This window comes from Salmo salar, chromosome 01, assembly GCF_965601325.2.
Source record: "Salmo salar chromosome 01, fSalSal1, whole genome shotgun sequence".
Classification (NCBI taxonomy): Eukaryota; Metazoa; Chordata; class Actinopteri; order Salmoniformes; family Salmonidae; genus Salmo; species Salmo salar.
Window position 1 is genome coordinate 132,386,400 of NC_138291.1, and position 14,403 is coordinate 132,400,802.

Genomic DNA, 14,403 nt, shown 5'->3' on the forward strand with positions numbered 1-14,403 from the left:
TTAATTGTTACATGATTCATTTAAATCGGGTAACAATTAAACATAGTTAGTTGATTAAATAAATAAGTCATCAGATTAATGAAAGTAAAGACACCACACGTTCCTCTTGGGTTGACCACAATCGCGCGAGAGAGAAAGTGAACCAGAGCGTAATGAGGAAAGCAGACAGATGGTTGAGTGAAGCTCATGAGCAAAGCACTGTGGCACCTGGCCAGAGATTACTCAGAGGCAGAGAACGAGACAAACACCACTTCCCCTGAGATTGAGAGAGAGACAGGATGGGAGAGAAAGAGAGACTAGAGAGAGAGACAAAAGGGACCTAATAGACAAGAGAGAGAACAAAGATGGAAAGAAAGGGAAAGGAATAAGAGATACCATGCATTGACCATGCACTGTAAGAACAATCATTGAGAGGGAAACATGGCAACATGTCATGTCTAAAATTAGACCACATTAAACCGTCAAATTCATTGTTTACTTGTGTTTCAGAAACAAGTACATTTTGTATCACAGGAACATGATGCAGTTACTTTTTATTAGTACTATTTATTTAAGCTGTTATACCAAGTCACTTCTCACTTTACTACTTCCACACATTTTATAAATCATACTGTATATTCTATTGTGTAAATTTCTCATAACTAGTTTATTACTTTTTATATTCTACTTTATCTACTTGTTTTTTTGTACATCAAATATTTGGCATTTGATTCTTGATATTGAAATTCACTGTACCGTTTATACCTGTGCACATTAATAATAAAGACAATTTGAGTTTCTCTTAAAACCTCTTCAGCGTCTCGTCCCGTCAGCGGGATCAAAATCCAGGGAAAACTCCTAGCGACATTAGCATAACAAAATTTTATATTTATTTTTTTTCAAATATAGGACTGTCTCATATCGTTTTATAGATACACCTCTCCTCAATCGACCCACGTCGTCCGATTTCAAAAAGGTTTTACAGGAAAAGCAAATCATTAGATTATGTTAGAGGAGTCTATCGTAAAAGCAGCAACATAGCCATTTTCCGACCAACCACATGCATCACAAATAACCAAAAAACAGCTAAATGCAGCACTAACCTTTTACAAACTTCATCAGATGACACACCTAGGACATCATGTTACACAATGCATGCATTCTTTTGTTCAATAAAGTTCATATTTATATATGAAAACAGCATTTTACATCGGCGTCTGACGTTGACTAACTATTTTCCCGTCAAATGCAATCCGGGGAAACAGAGATACAATTTACTGAATTACTATTCGAAAACATGTTTAAAATGTAATATTGTCATTCTAAGATTTATAGATGAATATCTCTTGAAAGCACCTGTCATACCAGATTTAAAAATAACTTTACTGGGTAATCACACTTAGCGATAAAAGGGGATGCGATACTCAGAAAATGAGCTAGTAAATACAGCTCGGCGCCATCTTGGAACAATCGCATATCACATCTAATGTTGTATAATATTGTCAATAATCCCTTACCTTTAGTTGTCTTCATCAGAAAGCACTTCCAGGAATCCCAGGTCCACAACAGATGTATTTTCGGTCGAAAAAAGTCCATCCTTTATGTTCCATTAGCTTGCTGTTGTTAGCACGTCTGAATGCTGTATCCAACTACTCTGCCGTGCGCGCCACAGCCGTTTCGAAATAAAACATTTTTTTCCCATTTACGTTCGTTCAAACATGTCTAACATTGTATAACATAAATCTTCAGGGCCTGTTTCAACAAGAGAGCCAATAAGATTCGAGGGGGATGATTTCATTGTGTTTCAAAACATTTCCAAAGGTGGGGGTAGACAGGGCCGCCGGCGTCATAATGGTGATGGCCCTCCCCCTGTGACCAATTTCCAACGCGTCTCATTCACTGAGTTTCGACAGTAGAAGGCTCAAAACACTTTGTAAAGACTGGCGACATCTTGTGGAAGCAATAGGAAGTGCTCAATGAACGATATCTCACGGTGTGAATAATAGGCAACGACGTGAAGTTGAGTCCACAATTCAGAATTCCACTTCCTGGTTCAATCGGTCTCAGGGTTTTGACTGCCATATGAGTTCTGTTATACTCACAGACACCATTCAAACAGTTTTCGAAACTTTAGGGTGTTTTCTATCCACAGGTATTAATTATATGCATATCCTAGCTTCTGAGTCTGATTAGTAGGCCGTTGAAAATGGGCACGAATTTTTTCCAAAATGCGCTGTGGCGCCCCCTATCGTAGGGTAACGTCAAGAGGTTAAAACAGGGCAATGGACTGTAAGGGCTTTGGTAGTCGCATTGCAGGAATGAGGCGCAGGAAGCAACGAACACAGGGAGTGGTGTTTTTAATAACACTGAAGCAAAAACAAAGTTCCCAAGCACAGGGGAATAAACACAATGAGCGACAATGCAAAGCCGACACGAACAAGAAGTCGACATACAATAATCATCCCGCACAACAAGGAGCGGGCCAGCTAAACTAAATAGCCCCTCTAATGGCTAATTGACCACAGGTGTCCAAAACCAAAAAAAGGGAAAAGCAAAAGGGAATCGGTGGCAGCTAATAGGCCGGTGACGACGACCGCCGAGCGCCACCCGAGCAGGAGGGGGCGCCACCATCGGTGGGAATCGTGACATGGACATAGCAATTATCACCACTTTGTGGTCATTTTACATTTTAGTCATTTAGCAGATGGGACCTGAACCTTCGGGTAGAGTCCCGCAAACTTGTCCCTTGTTTCATTGGTCCTTCTCCCATCTCCAAAGTTCTGAGTTCCACTTCTGTCCATCTTGTGTTACCCCGTACCCTCCATATTCAACCTACCTTCCATGTGTCTAAGATTAAGCCCGTGTCTCACTGTTCTTTGTCTTTGCCCATCCCCCCTCCCTGTGTCATTGATGGCCATCCGGCCTACACGGTAAATGTCTCCTGGGTGTTCGACCACGGGGCAGGGGTTTCCAGTACCTAGTTGACTGGGAGAGTTACGGCCAGGAAGAGAGGTGATGGGTTCCCGCTAGTGACATCCTGGAATCAGCCCTCATCACCGACTTCCACCGCCGACACCCCGGACAACCAAGTATGCGCCCAGGTAGGACACCAGGTGGGGTCCCTGGGGGGGTACTGTCACACCCTGATCTGTTTCACCTGTCCTCGTTATTGTCTCCACCCTCTCCAGGTGTCACTTGTTTCCCCCAGTGTATTTATACCTGTGTTTCCTGTCTCTCTGTGCCAGTTTGTTTTGTATGTTCCAAGTCAACCAGCGTTTTTCTCTTTTTTTCTAGTCCTCCTGGTTTTGACCCTTGCCTGTTCTGGACTCTGTACCCGCCTGCCTGACCATTCTGCCTACCTTGTCCACGAGCCTTTCTGCTACCCTGTACCTCCTGAACTCTGATCTGGTTTTGACCTTTTGCCTGTCCACGACTATTCTCTTGCCTACTCCTTTTGGATTATTAAACATTGTAAGACTCCAACCATCTGCCTCCTGTGTCTGCATCTGGGTCTCGCCTTGTGCCATGATAACAAAGGGGACTGTGAAGCAAAACAAACATATGCACAGACACATGCATACACACGCACACACACACACATGATAATATTCACACTATACATGTGTTATACATATGTAGTAGTGGAGTACGGGCCTGAGGGCACACAGTGGGTTGTGAATTCTGTAATAAATGAATTGTAATGTTTTTTAAATGGTATAACTGCCTTAATTTTGTCAGACCCTAGGAAGATTACCTGCTGCCTTGGCCGCAGCTAATGGGGATTCATAATAAATACTCCCTTAATGTATATGTGTATCTCTCAATCCTCTATGCAGATCCTCTCAAGCTCTGTCAGGTTGGATGGGGAGTGTTGCTGCACAGCTATTTTTAGGTCTCTCAAGACATGTTCGATCGGATTCAAGTCCAGGATCTGACTGGGCCACTCAAGAACATTCAGAGTCTTGTCCCGAAGCCACTCTTGCATCGGGGTCATTGTACCAGTATGAGGTCCTGAGCACTCCGGAGCAGGTTTTCATCAAGGATCTCTTTGTACTTTACTCCGTTCATCTTTGCCTCGATCCTGACTAGTCTCCCAGTCCCTGCCGCTGAAAAACATGCTGCCACCACCATGTTTCACCGTAGGGTTGGTGCCAGGTTTCCTCCAAACGTGACACTGGGCATTCAGGCCAAAGAGTTCAATCTTGGTTTCATCAGACCAGATAATATTGTTTCTCATGGTCTGAGAGTCTTTAGGTGCTTTTTGGCAAACTCCAAGAGGACTATCATGTGCCTTTTACTGAGGAGTGGCTTCCGTCTGGCCACTCCACAATAAAGGCCTGATTGGTAGAGTGCTGCAGAGATGGTTGTCCTTCTGGAAGTTTCTCCCATCTCCACAGAGGAACTCTGTGAGAGTGACCATCGGGTTCTTGGTCACCTCCCTGATCAAGGCCCTTCTCCCCCACAGTTTAGCTGGGTGGCCAGCTCAAGGAAGACTCTTGGTGGTTCTAAATATCTTCCATTCAAGAATCACGGAGGCCACCGTGTTCTTGGGGTCCTTCAATTTTGCATAATTGTTTTTGGTGCCCTTCCCCAGATCTGTGCCTCGACACAATCCTGTCTTGGATCTCTATGGACAATTCTTTCGACATCATGGTTTGGTTTTGTCTCTGACATGCTCTGTCAACTGTGGGACCTTATATAGACAGGTGTGTGCCTTTCCAAATCATGTCCAATCAATTGACTTTACCACAGGTGTTCTCCAATCAAGTTGTAGAAACATCTCAAGCATGATCAATGGAAACAGGATGCACCTGACCTCAATTTTGAGTATCATAGCAAAGGGTCTGAATAATTATGTCAATAAGGTATCTATTTTTTTATATGTGAAACATTTGCAAAAAATTCTAAAAACCTGTTTTCGCTTTGTCATTATGGGGTATTGTGAGTAGATTGATGAGGAAAATGTTATATATAATACATTTAGGAACAATGCTGTAACGTAACAAAATGTGACCAACCGGCTCAAATCGGTCTTTTGTAGCAAAATTGAAATTGTGTTTTTTACATTGGATAAAAGTAGAGACTCAGAGCTACAAAAATGTGATATCATACACCACAGTTGACGAACAATGGGAAAGTAATTCTGCTTTGAAAATTGATAAACTTGTAAACTCACTTTTGAGAAAATAGCCTTTGAATATTTTGGTACTACTACTGGAGCGTCCTTCTTTGTCTACACCCATTCAGTATCTTTCACACCCTCTTAAGCTTTAGCCCCACCCATCTCTTTAAGGGTTGATCTGAGCGTTCTGTCCTAACAGCAGTCAAGCACCCAAGCTACCTTGCTAGCTACTTCCAGACACAAATGAGAGAACAGCTCACTGAACATTACTCGCCTTAGCAGAGCTGGTTAGGCTGTTATGTTATCCAGAGCGTTGGTGACTGCAACTACGCAGTCAGATTGTAAGTTCGTAAATTCAGAGCGTTTCGCTCTCGGAGCATTCAGAGTGCACACTGGACGATCTGGCCGATGAGTGCAGTCAAGCACCAAAGACAACTGGCTAACATTGGCTAGCTTGCTACCTACTTCCAGACACAAATGAGAAAACACCCCACTCTGACCATTTTACTTGCCCTAGCAGAGCTGGTTAGGCTGTTTTCATGTTGTTATCTAGAGTGTTGGTGACTGTAACTGTGCTGCTGGCAACAATTTAATTCTGCTTTTTTGCAAGAGTGCTCAGAAATCAGAGTAGATGGCAAGACTGTATTTACAAACGCACCCGAAATGGTTACTTGCATAGTGGAGTCTTTTGTTAACCTCTTGGGGCTAGGTGGGACGCTAGCGTGCCACCTGTGGTGCACTCCATCAACAGCAGGTGCATTTCAAGAGCGGCAAATTTGAATCCAAATAAATGTCAAAATTCAAATTTTTCAAAAATACAACTATGTTACACCATTTGAAAGATAAACATCTCCTTAATCTAACCACGTTTTACGATTTCAAAAAGGTTTTACGGCGAAAGCATAAATTTAGAGTATGTTAGGACAGTACATTTACAAGAGTTGTGTGTAATGTTTTGTCAAGTCAAAGACAGGGTCACCAAAACCATAAAACCAGCTAAAATGATACACTAACCTTTTACAATCTCCATCAGATGACACTCCTAGGACATTATGTTAGACAATGCATGCATTTTTAGTTCTATCAAGTTCATATTTATATACAAAAACAGCGTTTTACTATGGCATTGATGTTGAGGAAATCGTTTCCCTCCAATAACCGGCAGTCAAGTCAGCGTCACAAATTAAATAATTAAAATTAGAAAACATTGGTAAAATATTATATTGTCATTTAAAGAATTATAGATTTACATCTTTTGAACGCAATCAACTTGCCAGATTTAAAAATAACCTTACTGGGAAATCACACTTTGCAATAATCTGAGCACTGTGCCCAGAAAAATACGCGTTGCGATACAGACTAGACGTCATGTTGGGGAGATCTAAAATCAAAAATACTATGTAAATAATCCATTACCTTTGATTCTCTTCATCAGATGTCACTTCCAGGTATCACAGGTCCATAACGAATGTAGTTTTGTTCAAAAAAGCTCATCATTTATGTCCAAAAATCTCCGTCTCGTTAGCACATGATGTAAGCCAGCCGGACTTCTCGTCATGAACGAGGGGAAAAAATATATTTCCGTTCGTTCAAACATGTCAAACGTTGTATAGCATAAATCATTAGGGCCTTTTTTAACCAGAACATGAATAATATTCAAGGTGGACGAATGCATAGCCTTTTATAACGTATTGGAACGAGGGTACCCAACATGAAGTAGCGCGCCAGGTGTCTAATGGGACATCACCGTTCCATGGCTCTTGTTCGGTCAGATCTCCCTCCAGAAGACTCAAAACACTTTGTAAAGGCTGGTGACATCTAGTGGAAGCAATAGGAAGTGCCAAAATATTCCTAAACCCCTGTGTTTTTCAATGGGATAGGTTTAAAATCAATACAACACATCAGGTATCCACTTCCTGTCAGAAAATGTCTCAGGGTTTTGCCTGCCAAATGAGTTCTGTTATACTCACAGACACCATTCAAACAGTTTTGGAAACTTTAGAGTGTTTTCTATCCATATATAATAAGTATATGCATATTCTAGTTACTGGGTAGGATTAGTAACCAGATTAAATCGGGTACATTTTTTTTATCCAGACGTGCAAATGCTGCCCCCTAGACCCAACAGGTTAAGACATGTAGCTAGCTAGTTAAACAATGAACCATAATCCCATGATGTTACTACCCTGCATGAATCTGCAGGTAGCTAACCAACCAGGTTCAATGTTAGCTAGCTAACATTAGGCTATAGCTAGCCAAGCAAATGGCTCTGAGATACAAATAATAAGATCATACACGTAACGTTAGCTAGCCAGCTAACAGTACACTAACTTGAAATGAAACAACTTTCTGTCGAAATTAGAAATGTGTAATATCTGACAATGTAGCCCTTAGTTTGAAGATGTAATCCGGAGACAGGTGTTTTCTCCATCTCCTTAGCTATCATACTCGAATTCCACTGATTTCAAAACTCGAACCTCCAGAAAGTGGAGAGGAACACTTATGCAGTTTTACTATATGATACATTTTTTTTAAAGCTGTGTTAGACAGGATTACCTAGACATACTGACCAGCTCAAATAGACACGTGGGTGCTATATGGCAGACCAATCCAAACTCATCTCTCGGCATGTCCAGCCAAATCATTATCTCAGCCAATTATGGCTAGTGGGAAGGTTGCTGACTTTTTCTGTGGCTAAACCAACTAGGCTCGTAATTTAACAATTTTATTCATACTTACAGATGGCATACAATTTTGTTAAGGCACATGAAAGTTCAAATGTTCGAGAACGCATTTCTGCCAAAAAACGCATTTAGATTTTTTTTTTTTAAGTTAGCGTTCAAACGGCTCTCCTGTGAAGTAGTGACCCGCGACATATGCCTAGTTTCCTGAAACGGGTCACAAATGTGGAAAAAGTCAAGGCGTCTGAATACTTTCCGAAGGCACGTGCACATATTTATTCCATAGCGTAGTGAGAAGTGAGTGTGAGTTACAGGAGCCAGAGGGGCTGTGCTGAGATAAAAAGTTCAGTTAAAATAAAAACAGGCAGCCACAATGATCCCTGCTATCTTCACTTCCCCTTTCCCGTCTTCATCCAATCACCACTCACCTCCAGTCCTGTCAGACCCAGTGGTCCAAGTGGGCCCCCATCTCCCTAAAAACAGTGATAATGTCATTAGCATTTAACTTTTATTAAAATGAAACAGTTACTGTGGCTGCATCCCAAATGGCACAATATTCTCTACATAGTGCACTACATTTTACATTTAAGTCATTTAGCAGACTTACAAATTGGTGCATTCACCTTATGATATCCAGTGGAACAACCACTTTACAATAGTGCATCTAAATCTGTTTTGGGGGGGGTTAGAAGGATTACTTTATCCTATCCCAGGTATTCCTTAAAGAGGTGGGGTTTCAGGTGTCTCCGGAAGGTGGTGATTGACTCCGCTGTCCTGGCGTCGTGAGGGAGCTTGTTCCACCATAGGGGTGCCAGAGCAGCGAACAGTTTTGACTGGGCTGAGCGGGAACTGTGCTTCCTCAGAGGTAGGGGGGCCAGCAGGCCAGAGGTGGATGAGCGCTACTTGTGACATACGACCTTGGTGAAAAGTGCATTATAAATAGGACACAACATGTTTATGGAGCTGGTTGTCCTCACGGTTGTTACAGGAGCAATGGTGCACAACTCCTTGCAGCGTTTTGTGACTACTGAACATGACCCAAGTCAATCAACTACAGGGTCAGTAAAACCACAGAGAGCAATAAAAACCACTGGGACAGCAGAACTCATGGACTGGGGTTGCCCACCCCTGACATAAAACAAGCTGCTGTATCATATTATACTGTACCTCTAGCCCGGGCACCCCTCTAGGACCAGGCAACCCCCTCACTCCTGGCTTTCCCTGCAGGACATTACAAAACATTTTACCAAGGCAGAATGTGCAGTATCATAACCAAAAGCTGGCACTTTCTTCATGCTCATCACCTACTGTGTCTCGCCCCACGAAAGAATACTACAGTACTTACTCGAGAATTCTCTAGATTTCTGTAGTAACCTGTAGCATACTATAGATACTATACTCCACACTGTAGTATCCCTCAATCATGTGTAGTACTACTTAGTATTGAATTTTGTAGTATACTATAGAATAATATACTACACACTGTAGTATCCAATCGTGTAGTTCTTACTATACGCTGATCGTGTAGTTCTTACTATAGAACAGGGGTGTCAAACTAATTTCGCCCTGGGGGCCGCATTTGGTCTTCAACAAGGTCCATCGGGCATATTTCCTCGGCATAAACATTTGCATAATATAGTCCTCTATCCTGGGGTGGCAGGTAGCCTAGTGGTTAGTGTGTTGGACTTGTAACCGAAAGGTTGCAAGATTGAATCCCCGAGCTGAAAATAAAGGTACAAATCTGCCCCAGAACAAGGCACTTATCCCACTGTTCCTAGGCCATCATTGTAAATAAGAATTGTTCTTAACTGACTTGCCTAGTTAAATAAAGGTAAAATATCCAACATTTTTGGAATTTTCCATACTTCCTGACTGTCTAGCTTTACTTTCGGTGATTATTAGCGAGCTGGACACATTCAGTCAATTCTATAAATGTAGTTCCATTATAATTTCTAGAGAGTTTGAATTTGGTTTTAGTCATTTAAAAGTACATCTAAAAAATGTAATTCTGTAGTAAACTGTAGATAACTGTATTGCTCTACCAAGCAAAAAGGCAGTAACTGCTAATTAGGTTGAAAATGAGTTAGACATTTTTGATACATTAACTACATGCTTAATCACGTGGACAAGTATCCTGCCTCTATTGTATTGTGTTTTGGAGAAAATCAGGGTCATGTTAGCAGTAACTGCATAAAGTTACTGTGAAACCAAAGTAAATAAAAGTCATTTTTCTCAGTTCCACACTATGAGCAGTTACTGCCTTTTTGCTTTGTAGGGCAGAGTAGTATACTGTAGAATACATTATAAACCAGGTAGTTTGGGTCATGGATGCTGATTGGCTGAAAGCTGTGGTATATCAGACAATAGACCACGGTTATGATGCAACATCACTTGTTTAATTATGTTGGTAGTCCGTTTATAATGGCAATAAGGAACCTCTGGGGTTTGTGGTATATGGCCTATATAGCATACCACAGCTAAGGACTGTGTCCAGGCACTCAGCTTTGTGTTGTGTATAAGATCAGCCCTTAACCGTGGTATATTGGCCATATACCACACCTCCTCTGGCCTTATTGTTTAACTGTAGTATCCCTCGATCATGTGTAGTACTTACTATACCATTTCATAATATACAATACTACAGTATTATCCACAAAAACACTCTGTAGTGTTTAAATACTACTACAATTTAACTATTGTACTACTACAGTATTGAATTTGCATATACCCCACCCATTCCAAACCCTCATATTCTAATTTGTGCCACCCATGAGTGAGAAACCTACATGCCAAGTATAGACAGGGTTGGGGAGTAACATCTGTTACATGTAAGGGATTACAAAAATTGGCATCTGTTACCAGCAAAAAACAATTGTAATCAGATTAGATACTTTTGAAAAACTAGAGGATTACTTCGAGGATTACTTTTAAATTCAGAAAAGATGTTTGATTCTCTGCTCTCAATGACATTCAAATCAGCATTGAAAGAAGGCGCAAAATTTAAGTTTGTTCCACCTCAGCGAGTCTGACCACAAGTCAGAGACCACTATGATGACGTTTTGTTACTACTTACTACTTTATGACTACGTTTTGTGACTACTTTTGGGGCGGCAGATAGCCTAGTGATTAGAATGTTTGGCAAGTAACCGAAAGGTTGCTGGATCGAATCCCGAGCTGACAAGGCTGCATCTGTCTTTCTGCCCCTGAACAAGGCAGTTAACCCACTGTTCCCTGGAAGGCTGTCATTGTAAAAAATAATTTGTTCTTAACTGACTTGCCTAGTTAAATAAAGGTTAAGATAAAAATTACACACCAAATTTGTTTCATGGATCGTGGGAAAAGAGCAGGAATAGGCTTTTGTAGCTATGTCTTCCAATGGTGCGATTGCTGTCGGCATCCAAAGAGTATCAAACATCTACGGCGAGAAGGATATGACTTATTATTGATATCTACATAGCGCATTGATGTGAATCACAATGTTGCTCTCTCATTTAGCTATTTGCGCCTTACGGATTGCGGCTGATGTGGATGGCTGTTCACAAATCTAAATGTGTATTTGAACCCAATAAGGGTTGAATTCAAGAAGTTTAAGCGGCCTATCAATCATTGTTTTCGAAACCAGTGGAAAGCCAGTGAAAAATGCTCACTTGCAACAGCTGCATAGTGCAGATCCCAGCCTGTGGAATAAAAGTGGGGCTTTTATTGCTCAATCTAATTCATGCTGTGAAATGGCTAGTTAGTTAGCGGTGGTGCGCGCTAATAGCGTTTCAATCAGTGACGTCACTCGCTCTGAGACTTGAAGTAGGGTTTCCCCTTGCGTTGCAAGGGCCGTGGCTTTTGTGGCGCGATGGGTAACAATGCTTCGTGGGGTGTCAGTTGTTGATGTGTGCAAGGGTCCCTGGTTCGAGCCCGGGTTGGGGCGAAGAGAGGGACGGAACCTACACTGTTACATTGATGCTGTTGACCCGGATCATTGGTTGCTGCGGAAAAGGAGGAGGTCAAAGGGGGGGTGAGTGTAACCGATGTGAAATGGCTAGTTAGTTAGCGGTGGTGCGCGCTAATAGCGTTTCAATCAGTGACGTCACTCGCTCTGAGACTTGAAGTAGGGTTTCCCCTTGCGTTGCAAGGGCCGCGGCTTTTGTGGCGCGATGGGTAACGATGCTTCGTGGGGCGTCAGTTGTTGATGTGTGCAAGGGTCCCTGGTTCGAGCCCAGGTTGGGGCGAAGAGAGGGACGGAACCTACACTGTTACACTGATAAAAAATATATATCCATAGGCCTAATGGACTTATGCTCAAACTTGCAGACTTTTGATCAACTTAAAGGAGAAATCTGTAGTTGCTACATCCATTTTTGGACTTATAAATTACATATATTAATGTAAAGATATAATTTAATCATATTATTATATGTAGTAGAAAGCGATGGGTTAGAAGAAGCATACATAAACAACCCATAAAGTAAAACTTAACATCCATAAATGGCCAGCTATGTAAACTTTAACAATGATTTAATCTGCAATAGACGTCGTTCAATTGGTAACATAAATTGTTGTCTTCTTCTAATGCCTCTTAATGGGAAAGTAATCTAAAAGTAACTGAATGTAATCAGATTGTTACTGAGTTTGGGTAATCCAAAAGTTACATTACTGATTACAATTTTGGACAGGTAACTACTAACTGTAACAAATTACATTTAGAAAGGAACCTACACTACCTTGAGTATAGAACATAGTTTTTGTTCCATACAGGTTACAGAAAAGAGCAGAAGCACTGAACAAGCTGTTCAGACTGCAGTCCTACCTACAAACAGGTTATGGAAAGTTTGCTCTTTTAGTATTTGTAGAAGCCCCCACTTCTATGTCAAAGATAATAAAACAAAAACACAATAGTAAATATTACAGTTATGCCTGAAATACTTTGGTTTTTTAACTATGGTAATAGTGCAGTATTTATACTTTAGTAAACTGTATGCAATGCCTGCAAAATGTTTGCAAAAACAATACTAGGCTTCAGTAAAGTCTGCAAAAACACAAAAGTAAATATTATAGTATTTATACCATAGTATGCGTTAGTATGACCCACATGAAAAAATACTAACATTCAACAGATCCCAAAAAGACTCACATTTGGGCCTTCTAAGCCATTCTCTCCAGGAGGCCCCATGTCTCCAGGGAAACCCTGTGTTTTAGAGAGAAAAGGGAATATATTTATGCTGTTCTTGTTGTTGTGTGTACTTGTGTTTGTGTGTGTACATGCATGTGTGCATGTGTACTGTAAGTGGCTACCTCTGCTCCTGGAAGCCCAGGTACACCATCAGGCCCTCTCTCTCCTTGCTTGCCCTGGGAGTAGGAGGGAAATGCAAGGAAAATGAAAGCTGCAAGCACTGGGCCCACCATCAGCACAAATTGGACATATTGCCCTAGGATGCGCTACTTCTGTACTCCTTACCATGCTTGCCAAATATCACAACTAAAAATGTAACAGATAATACAATATTTTAGACAATTATTTATGATATAGACTACTTTAAATGTCTTCTTCTCCAGAACCGCTCGACTGATCAGTGCCAAATTTGGTACATGGCGTCTACGGATGCACATATTCAAACAATATTTTCCAAGCCTCTTGCTCAAACAATATGCCCGCAATGATTGTTCCTGTCCAACAGCCCCCACCCCCCCATACGGCTAAACATACGGCTAAACCATACTTTACAGATTAGCTAGACTCATAGCCCTTAGCATGTGTGCCAAATATCATAATTCGAAGTCAAACAGATCAAGGGATATAAACATATAGAGATATCAACATGTGCTTGTTATAGCACCACCATGTGGCCAATTTGCATGGCATTACGTGAGAGGGTGTGGCCAATTGCCTTTTACCATCATACAAGGTTCCACCCTCCTAGGCCTCACAATCTCATAGGAATTTGCCTTTTAATGTTGCCTTATGGAAGAAAATGAATAATTATAATAATTAAACCTGCAAGCAGTGTTGCCAGGGTTCAAGCTAGGTACTGTTATTCATTGTTGGTAAATGTTGAAATGATTTGAGTAGTTGTTATAAGATGGCAAAAGTGTTAGGAGTACCTGAAGAGGTGCATCAGGCATATTGGTAGTGTTTGACAATGAAATGTTTCACACTCAGAAAGTATTCAGACCCCTTAACTTTTTCCCACATTACAGCCTTATTTCAAAATGGATGAAAAAAAAATCTCAATCTACACACAATACCCCAGAATGACAACAGGTTTCTAGAATTTTTTGCAAATTCATTACAAATAAAAAACGGAAATATCACATTTACATGAGCATTCAGAACCCTTTACTCAGTACTTTGTTGAAGCACCTTTGACAGCAATTACAGCCTCGAGCCTTCATGGTATGATGCTACAAACTTGGCACACCTGTATTTGGGGAGTTTCAACCATTCTTCTCTGCAGATCCTCTCAAGTTCTGTCAGGTTGGATGGGGAGCATCGCTGCACAGTTATTTCCAGGTCTCTCAGAGATGTTTGAAAGGGTTCAAGTCCGGGCTCTGGCTGGGCCACTCAATGACATTCAGTAACTTGTCCCTAAGGCAAGCATGTGTTGTCTTGGCTGTGTGATTAGGGTCATT

General features: G+C 41.3%; 1 protein-coding gene across 1 annotated transcript in view; it reads right to left on the minus strand.

The window, feature by feature from the left end:
* Positions 1-14,403, minus strand: part of col27a1a (collagen, type XXVII, alpha 1a) — a 365,335-nt gene that overhangs the window by 177,133 nt on the left and 173,799 nt on the right. The window contains exons 19-22 of the mRNA XM_045688056.2: positions 13,069-13,122; positions 12,908-12,961; positions 8,950-9,003; positions 8,211-8,255 (exon numbers count right to left, since the gene is read on the minus strand). Of these exons, the coding sequence (XP_045544012.1) occupies positions 8,211-8,255; positions 8,950-9,003; positions 12,908-12,961; positions 13,069-13,122 (207 nt within the window). The remainder of the gene's footprint in view (positions 1-8,210; positions 8,256-8,949; positions 9,004-12,907; positions 12,962-13,068; positions 13,123-14,403) is intronic.